Genomic DNA, 10,440 nt, shown 5'->3' on the forward strand with positions numbered 1-10,440 from the left:
TTTTTTCCCCATATTTTGTCATTTTATTTGAGGTGAATTTGTTTGAATTACATCAATTTTTAAATGAACAAATATTTTAAAATCTTTTAAAAATGTTTTATTCTTTTTTCTAATTCAATTTCGAATAATCATTTCAAAAAAAAATGATAATATTATTTTTATTTTGATAATATCTGTTTTTTTTTAATAAATTCATACAAATATATAATGTAAAAAAATTAAGTAAAAAGTGAATTTGTGGGTAGTTTATACGGTTATTATTAAAAATCAATTACATCCAAAAAAAAAAAAGGGAAGCTTTTTGAATTTAGCGGAACAGTTCCATGTTTCAATTTTTTTTTGCAAGTACAAGAAGGATGAACAAACAGTGTCTGCAATTTGTATGTAAGATTCTTCCAACGGAAGGAGAGCCACGCTGAGACACTTTCCCTTTCACCAAACACAAAAAACAACTACAAAGTTAGTTAAAGTTCCAATTTTTATTTTATCTTTTCAATTATGATTCGCTATTCCCTCTCACTTTCATCTCTAATATATGCTCTGAAACAAAAAATTCCCCTTTGATACATAGCTTGATTTCCCTCTGCAGATTCAGCACTTGTTTGGTGAGTTACATCTTTTTCTGCTGTAGATCTTTCTCACCCTATTTCTGGGTACTCATTCTTTTCAGCTCAAACTGAATGCATAAGCTTAAGCAGAGAACAATTATCCAATGGATTCTCTAGATTGGATCAATAGCCCATAATTCTTCCTTTATTGGTTTTATTTGCATCTTGCTCATCAACGTAAAGGCCTTTTGTTTTGAGATTTATTGTTCTTTCTGTCTATTAAAAACAAGTGTTGCTGCAATTTTGGGGTTTGGAAATTCATGAGCTTGGGGTAGTGGGAATGTGCCCACTATTTGTAAAGTTTTGATTTTTGTGAAGAAGAAAATTCATTGCGGAGATCTGGGACTTGGTTCATGTTTTATGCCCCATGAGGACTTTCTTCACTGCTGATTCATGTAAAGAAGCACACCCAAATGCCTTAAATCCACAGTCTTGGCTTCATATTGAAAGAGGGAAACTTCCCAAGCTGTCATCACATTCCTCTTCTGCCTCAATGTAAGTTTCTCTGTTCCTAAATTTCTATTTGAACCTTAGCTTCTTGCAGATTCAATTAATTGAGTTTCTTTTTGTGTGTGTGTGTGTGTGTGTGTGTGTTTTTGGTGGTGTGTTGTTTTCTTTTGAAATACCATAGAGAATCCCTAATCAAGGTTCCACAGCCACCTATACTGCCATTCTATAAACCCATTGATTATGTGGAGGTCTTAGCTCAAATCCATGAAGAACTTGAGTCTTGTCCTCCTCAGGAGAGGTCAAATCTATTTCTGTTACAATACCAGGTCTTCAGGGGCCTTGGGGAAGTTAAGTTGATGCGAAGAAGTCTCCGGGGAGCTTGGCAGAGAGCCAACACTGTTCATGAGAAGATTATCTTTGGGGCGTGGTTGAAGTATGAAAAGCAAGGGGAAGAACTAATAGCTGACTTGCTAAGCACTTGTGGTAAATGTGCAAAGGAGTTTGGGCCTGTAGATGTTGCATCTCATCTTCAGTTTGATAGAAACGTAAGTTCCCAGGAGGGAATTTTGACCAACAAGAGCGATGTGTCGCAATATGTAATATTCACAATCGAAAATGAGAAGATAGTTTGTGATAGACAAAAGATTTCTGAACTTTCAGTACCATTCCATGCAATGCTAAAAGGGTATTTCAGTGAATCACTGTCAGATACTATAGATTTGTCCGAAAACAATATATCTATTTCGGGTATGAGGGCAATAAGTTATTTTAGTTTGGCTGGAAGTTTACCTGAGCTTCCTCCAAATCTTTTGTTGGAGATATTAGTTTTTGCAAATAAGTATTGTTGTGAAAGACTCAAAGATGCTTGTGATAGAAGACTTGCATCTTTAGTTTCCTCCAAAGAAGATGCTGTGGAGCTCATGGAATATGCTCTTGATGAAAACTCTGTCATCCTTGCTGCTTCTTGTCTACAAGTCCTCTTACGTGATCTTCCAAACTGTTTGAATGACAATCGTGTGGTGGATATATTTATTCATGCTAATAGGCAGCAGCTTGAAGTCATGGTTGGGCCAGGATTGTTTGCATTATTCTGCTTCTTAAGTGAAGTTTCTATGAACCTTAATTCTAGTTCAGACACAACAGCTCATCTCCTTGAAAGGTTAGTTGATTTCTCTGAAAATGACAAGCAGAGATTGCTCGCATTTCATCAGTTAGGATGTGTAAGATTCTTGAGGAAAGAATATGATGAAGCGCGTGGTTTGTTTGAGGGGGCTGTAAAAGTAGGCCATATGTATTCCATTGCAGGTTTAGCTAGACTGGACTATTTAAAGGGCGAGAAGCTTTTATCTTATGAGAAGCTCAGCTCAGTGATTGCCTCGGTTACTCCACTCGGATGGATGTACCAGGAGAGATCACTATATTGTGATGGTGATATAAGGTGGGAGGACCTTGAGAAAGCAACTGATCTAGACCCTACTCTTATATATCCTTATATGTATAGGGCTGCCAGTTTAATGAGGACACAGAATGCTCAAGCCGCACTAGAAGAAATCAATCGGATTCTTGGGTTCAAACTTTCATTAGAATGCCTGGAACTTCGTTTCTTTATTTATCTGACTCGTGAGGACTACAAAGCAGCTCTTTGTGATATCCAAGCTATTCTTACTCTGCGTCCGGACTATAGAATGTTCGAGGGACGTGTTGCTGCATCCCAACTCTGTACTCTGGTGCGTGAGCATGTTGAACCTTGGACAACAGCAGACTGTTGGGCACGGTTATACGATTGTTGGTCCGCAGTTGATGATATTGGATCTCTATCTGTTATCTACCAGATGCTCGAATCTGATGCAGCGAAAGGTGTTTTATACTTCAGACAGTCATTGCTTCTCTTGAGGTATGTTTTGAATATATCGAAGCCACTAGGAACTGCTTGAGAAGTATGCTATAGGTCATAAGTTCATCTCCATGCCATCATTGTAACCCAATACTGAATGTTATGCATGCTTCTTAACTGTCATCAATTGTTAGAAGTCTTGAAATAACTTATCATCAAGTGTATTAAGGTAAGGTACCTGATGTGGTAAACGGGGTTTACAATATATGAAAACAATTAAGATGCATGACATCAACAACAGATCAACAGATCAATGTTTTGTGACACATATTTCTTTGATTTAGGCTGAACTGTCCTGAGGCAGCCATGCGGAGTTTACAATTAGCTCGGCAACACGCATCAAGTGAGCATGAACGGCTCGTATATGAGGGGTGGATCTTGTATGACACAGGCCATTATGAGGAAGGGCTCCATAAAGCTGAAGAGTCTATTAGTATTAAAAGGTCTTTTGAGGCCTTCTTCTTGAAGGCTTATGCACTGGCCGACTCTAGTCTAGATTCATCCTGTTCTGCAACTGTTATCTCGCTTTTGGAGGATGCCTTGAAGTGTCCTTCAGATAACTTGCGCAAAGGTCAGGTATGGTTCTGTTTTACCACTTCTAGGAAATATTTCACTACTTAATAGCCACTAGCTTTGCATGCACACTTCCAATTTCTAAGTAGAATAAGTTGTTAGATGGAAGCTCTTGTTATATATAACTAAGATGTTCCCCCTTAGGCCCTAGCCTAAGAAACATTAACAGACTTGAAGCATGAGCAATTTACAATCTCATGGTTTCATCCGGATATTATAACTGTTTGATCATAATCTTTTTACTCCTTACTGTAGTCGATAACTATATGGAATTCTGATTGTTTCGGTTATATGCAATTCATTCAGCCCATGGAATTATGTTCATTTCACCCTGGATTTTTGGTTGGTTTCTCATCTTATCACCAATATTGGGCTAGTGGACTTGATATTAAAATTTGATCATTAATTCCTTCTAGTTTTCGGTTGCCCGTTTTCCTCCATCATTCACTAGGAAGTTGACTTGTCTAGATGCTGTGTTCATCTCTTTCATCTTCACCCATGTGGATGCAGTCTATGAAGTTCTGTTGTTTGAGTTGTTGGTTATACTAACATTAAAATTTTAAGTGATATACAAGGATAAGTTTGAAGTTACAATCATTGTAGTTTTACAATTGTTCTATTTACTTTTTCAGGCACTGAACAATCTTGGAAGTGTTTTTGTTGACTGTCAGAAGTATGACTCAGCAGCTGATTGCTATATCAATGCCCTTAAAATCCGGCATACCCGAGCCCATCAGGGTCTTGCTCGTGTTCATTATCTCAAACAAGATAAGGCTGCTGCCTATAAAGAGATGACTGAACTGATTCAGAAGGCAAAAAACAATGCATCTGCCTTCGAGAAGCGGTCAGAATACTGCGACCGGGAACTTGCACAGGCAGACCTGGAGATGGTGACTAGATTAGATCCACTTCGGGTGTATCCTTACAGATACCGTGCTGCTGGTAAACATTTTTCCTCACTTTATTGGGAGAAACATAAATTAATTGCAAATATTTTTCATTTTAAAGAGAAATGGTTATTGGTTAATAACCTTCACAGAGCAGTAAATGAATATACTGGACTCCGAGATCCAGTTTTGGGCACCTATTAGTCCCTGGATCTAAGTGCTGAGCTGGCTCTAACTTGTCACGCTGGACACAGGGCTAAATAGTGTCGTTTCGTTTTGGGTAAAAATGAGAAGACGAAGAAGAGTTTATATGATGTACAAATCATTATATCTCCCTTCATTCTCCAAAACAACCTCAATTTTGTCAGAGCTAGTTTAGTATTCGTTCGTTGACTCAACACCAGAAAGGGTCTAGGTACCAATATGGTGCATGGAGTTGAATCTTGAGGACCAGTATAGTGAATTTTGAATCTGAAAGACTAAAATGATGAAAGTCGTAAATCTCAAGGACCACTATGGAAATTTAGTCCTAATTTACCATAAGAAATTAAAATTTTTGTGGAGAAAAGACGTTGGCTGTTGTGGGGCTGGTTTTCATTTTCTCTATGTTTTTCTCTCTTTCCCCATCATGGTTTCTGCTGTGTATCTTGTAAGTTTCTTAGGACCACATGACATCACTTTGGACCACATCTTTTCGGCCTTATTTGTTGTATCCACAAGTTGTTGGTCCTGGCCAAGGAACTGCCTCCACGGACAATTATGTATTCAAAATTATATAGACCAAAAAAAATTTTGGAACTTGTCAGTTGTCACTACCATGCTGAGTGCTGCTCTATTCCAATGTTACATAGATTTCATGAATATAGTTATTTAACTTAGTTATCATCATTTTCTAAGTTGACATACCATCCATCTCCTATTGGATGGGGTGTAGACTCTACTTAACTAGAATCCACACCCGATCCAATGGTAGATAAGTAGTATGTCAGCCCGAAGTATGCCCAATAAGCATCTTTCAGTAGTGCTGAAAATGAAAGTGTGTGTTTTTTACTTTGTTTGATTTACACATGTGATGTGGTGTGGTGTTTGTAGTGTTGATGGACAACCGAAAGGAAGACGAAGCGATCGCTGAACTTTCCAGAGCCATTGCATTTAAAGCTGATTTGCACCTCTTGCATCTAAGGGCAGCATTCCATGAACACAAAGGAGATGTGTTGGGTGCACTCAGAGATTGTCGTGCCGCACTCTCTGTGGACCCTAACCACCAAGAAATGTTGGAACTGCACAGCAGAGTTAATAGCCATGAGCCATGATGACACATTTAAAAGAGCGTCAACAACACCCTTTTTTATGTGTGCGTGTGTGTCTTTTGGGAAATGAAAACTGTAATGTAACATTGGCTTGCAATGAATAGTGATTGGTTTACACACCATGAAGAAAAAGAGCGGGAAAAAAATTAAATGTGTAAAATTGAAAGTATAGTTAAATTATGTTCCTGTCTATAGCAATGAGCATGTGAATTCTTACCCATTTTCTCCTCCAATTTTGTAATTGTTGGCCTTCAATTTCAGAATATGTGTGAGTGTGAAGATGTGTTCTTTATTTGGAGATAATGGGGAGAGAACTTTTTAAAATTTTAATGTCTTTACTACTAAAAATTTAAAATTGTATCTTTTTAATGATATTTTTTTATAGTAGTGTTATATAAACTTGTTCAATCAAGTTCCCAAGTGTCCAAAAGAACTCAATAAAAAATATACAAAAAATTACTTTGTATATAGTTCTAGTTTTTCTATTTCTTTATATCCAGAAACAAAAGTAGAAACATAAATAAAAAATTGTACTTGACTATATTTACAAAAAATGATTTATTTGTTGGTGTAACATAAAATGATTACATAAACCTTTAATAGAAAATACACTAGTTGTGACATATTAGTTTTATATTTTTTAAATGGGATTTATTTGTCTTTTCTAAAAATGAGAGAAATTTTTAATATTAATCTACTTATTTTTTTTAAATAATATTCTCCTTAATAAGTTATTTAAATATCTAATTTTCTAAATTTTTTTTCACTTTAGAGGATAAAGTGTAATTTCTCACCTTTAAATATTTTTTTCTTATGTTTTTTTTTAGTTCTACCTATAAAATAAATGGTGAGAGATTATATACTCAACCTTTGGATTTGAAATGACTGCTTATATATCCAATATTAACCATAATTTTCAAGAACACTCTGTAGTCTTAGTAAGAGGGGAAAGGATTAAAGATTTACCCGATGTGAGATATCACATTGTTTGAGGAACCCTAAATGCTGTTGGAGTAAAGGATCGTCAACAAAGTCGTTCTAGTGTGTTGTAGATTCTTATCCAAAATTTGTATCATTTGATAATACCATGTAAATCACTAGAAACATGTGAAGTGTATGGCTAACCCCGTAACGAAAGTTTCGTAAAAAAACTGGAACAGGCTACCATGAGACAAAAGATCTTATTTCTAAAGAGATTCGATTCGGAACTATAATATATCCAAGGTCCAATATTGAAATAATTTCAGATGTTTCCTTGACTTTGTCTGTGTCAACCAAAAATTCGAAATGTCTCGACTTTTTTAAAATAGGTCTGAATCAAATAGCACTAATTCGAAGCACTTTACACTATTTTGAAAATCCAAAGACTCAATCATATGAATATGTAAAATACAGGATTTCTAATCTTGGCAAGAAAAGAGAGGAACCGGATACTCAATTTCAAAGTGAGTAAAGAAAATTTCATAATCGATCTCATAGATACATATGAATACATATAGAATTCTGTGAAAAGTCGTATTTAATAAAAGTCTTATATATAGTTTGAGAGGAGAACTTTCATATCTTTTAAAATTCACCCTATAATATGGAACCAAAAAATTAAAATAAATCATTTTAGCCCCTTAAAAGTTAAAAAAAAAATAAATAGATCATCTTTTAGAATAAAAAAAATTAGAAGATCTAAATCTGTCAAAATAGGGGTTGTTTTTCTTAAATCCAAAAATAAAGAATTATATCCAAATTGAGACATAGGTAAATGACTATTCTGACCCTGCCTGCATGAATTTTTTGACCAGAAAGGGTGAAGATTCATTCAATTGAAGATAAGATATCTAGCATAGCCAGATTTACAGCATTAATTGAGGTCTCTTCTATCCACATCAAATATGGATTGGTAAGAGTCTTGATGGGCCACCCTAATCCCTAATCTCCTAACATGACCCTGCCTGAATCATTGAGTCAACTATGTATACTACAGCTATATCAATTTCTATCCATATTACCCTTTTTATCCACGCTTCACGTGTCTATATATACGAGTTCCCATTCACCCTTCATACACTGCAGCTGTATCAATTAGTCAACAGAATATTCCATGTTTTCTAACATCTACTTCACTTTCACTACTTAATTAGATTAGAGCTCAAAACTCCCTTTATTTTAACTAAATACAAAAATATTATTTATAATAAAGAGTATAATTGTAAAATTTTCAGTTTTATAGAATATTCTACAAAGTCGTTCCTCATCAACAGTTAGTAGTCAAGATTCAAGAAAAGCAAAGTTTGTTCACAAGAAATATCCACTACCAGCTAATTAAAGAGTCAAGCTAGCATTCACGGACAAGCAAATAATTGGTCACATACTATAGATTATGCAAACAAAAAAAAAAATTAAATTCTATTTTATAATACTTTTTGGCTGAAAGCAAGTAATTGTCATAACCAAATAGTTTCCCTGTCCACATCATATTTGATTTGGTCCACATTCTAAATTAATGGGTCCAAAAGGGCTTTTATGAAAAATATCAACGCGTAATATTCCCGAAAATAGTTCAACCAGAAATAATTTATCAATATTTTTTATATAATATCCAATAATTTTTAAAAACTTACAAGCAATAATAGTTAAGTTATTATATATTTTATATTTATATTGTACCGTGACTAATCAGTAAGTAATTAATCACCGTATTATATTAAGCACGTAATCACATGATGAGACATACACCTCCAAAAGAAAGGGATCGGACGAATTAAAAATGGATAAAAGTATAGTTTATACACCAATAATTGTTGTCGTAACATAAATATTTAAATGTTAACAATTTCTTCTATACAAATTCTAGTAGCTACGAGAACCTTGTAGAACATTCATCGGGCTTATCTCCAAAATATATAATTCCCTTGTCAATAATATTATAATACTTTACATGGTAGTGATATCTATGATGATAGTGCCTTTTTTCGTGATCAATTATATTATATAATCAACTAGCTAGGTGACAATATATATAACACGTTAAGGTTTAAGATTTTAAAAATGCATCTTCGACATGGTGGGAACCAAAGATGCTTCTGGTGGCATATAACCGTGGCAAATTCTCTCATATATACTCAGATTCCAAGGGTATATATATGGATATGGATTATTATTAGTTATGTATAGTATTAATGGCGTGTCACAAGGGTTAATTGCCAAGTGCCAATACATGCTTCATTTCTTGGATTCTTTGCTTTAATATTTTTCAATATACTTATTTATTTTAATCAGATTTAAGGACCAGTTGAGTTATTATAATATATTTTATTTTACTTATAGCTCGCTGTGGTTGTATTCAAGCTAATGTGAGCCACGAATTAATGGAGGGAATAATGTTGGTAACTTTAAATATTTTTGCATCAAGGGCGAACTCTATGGTTGAGAATGATTAAGTAGGGTAGCTTTTTTTGGTTAATTAATAATGCATTAAGGGTTACTTTATTTTTTCCATTATAAATTATAATCATATATTGGACAATTTGACTACGATATAAAACTATAAAAGTTATCAAATATATAATATTTTAAGTTTTTTCAAATTAATATTATTAGGTGTTTTAGTAAAGAAAATTAAAATATGTATTAAAAGTCAATTATTTTCTTTTTCTCTTATCCATTTTAAACAGGTGGATAAATAAAAATTTATGCAGTACGAACTTTTATTTAATATTCTTTCATTTCTTTTTCCTTTTTTAAAGTATTATTTTTTTTAATCATTTTCTTCTCAATTTATGAATACACCTAAAAACTTCATCAAGAGAAATAGTCACTTTTAATTTTATCAATAGCATTGGAATTGACTTGCTGATCATAAAAATATTTGGTAATTAAAATAAATTAGTAAAAAATAATTAAAATTTATTTTATTTAAAATTTATTAATTATTATAATAATTAATAAAAATTAAATAAAATAAATCCTGTTTATTTTTTTGTTTCTTTAATATTATAGTACTGATAATAACAATTTTGGAATATACATTGCTAAAATGGAATAATTAGAGGTGGAATAATATCATCACTCTTGTTCCAATGAATTAATTTTTTAAAACATGATTCAAGAGTAATAATTTACTTAATTATCACTTACAATTGTCTGGTATAAAAAGGTGATGTAACCTTTTTTTTCATAATCTAGATTTTTGTACGGAATTTGTTGTATCACTTGAAGTTAACAAGCTTATTTTATACAAGTACAACCTACGTTGACTTAGTATATTTAGGTTAATTTTTCGAAAAAAATTTAAGGGCTAGCAATTTTATTAAATTTTGATCGGTATGTAATCAGCAAAGAAAAGTAAATCATTAGATGAAATCTTTATACCAATCTCACACCATTAAAATCATCATTGATAGTTATTTAACAACTACAAATCACAAAAGTTGATATCTCCTAACACCCCTCTTTTCCTGAGAATGCAATGCCATTGTTGAATGTGGTTAGCAAAGATAATAGATTTCTTTAGAAACAATCAATTATCAAATCATATTTGAATAGGAACATCTATAAAAACTAAAAAGATATCAGATTAACTAATTTTCTAAAATAGAGACATCTTGTCAATGTATAGTTTTTTTACTTTTTGCTTAGATAATAAAAGAAACGGAGACGAAAACCTCAATAATTCCCCCCAACTTCTCATCATATAAACAGTTTAAAAATATATTGGACTTATA

General features: G+C 33.1%; 1 protein-coding gene across 2 annotated transcripts; it reads left to right on the plus strand.

Moving 5' to 3' along the window:
* Positions 1–304: 304 nt before the first annotated feature.
* Positions 305–6,052, plus strand: LOC107493175 (ETO1-like protein 1). 2 transcript variants are annotated; one of them, XM_016114264.3, is made up of 6 exons: positions 305–459; positions 590–1,103; positions 1,240–2,952; positions 3,237–3,528; positions 4,158–4,467; positions 5,505–6,052. In XM_016114264.3, the coding sequence occupies exons 2-6, from the start codon at positions 976–978 to the stop codon at positions 5,723–5,725; spliced, it is 2,664 nt and encodes an 887-aa protein (XP_015969750.1). In that variant the 5' UTR covers positions 305–459; positions 590–975; the 3' UTR covers positions 5,726–6,052. The 2 variants fall into 2 exon arrangements, with proteins under 2 accessions (XP_015969750.1, XP_052118790.1); XM_052262830.1 differs by lacking the exon at positions 5,505–6,052 and having other exon boundaries at positions 316–1,103; positions 3,237–3,523; positions 4,158–4,334.
* The last annotated feature ends 4,388 nt before the right edge of the window (positions 6,053–10,440 follow it).

Source organism: Arachis duranensis, chromosome 6 (genome assembly GCF_000817695.3).
Source record: "Arachis duranensis cultivar V14167 chromosome 6, aradu.V14167.gnm2.J7QH, whole genome shotgun sequence".
Lineage (NCBI taxonomy): Eukaryota > Viridiplantae > Streptophyta > Magnoliopsida > Fabales > Fabaceae > Arachis > Arachis duranensis.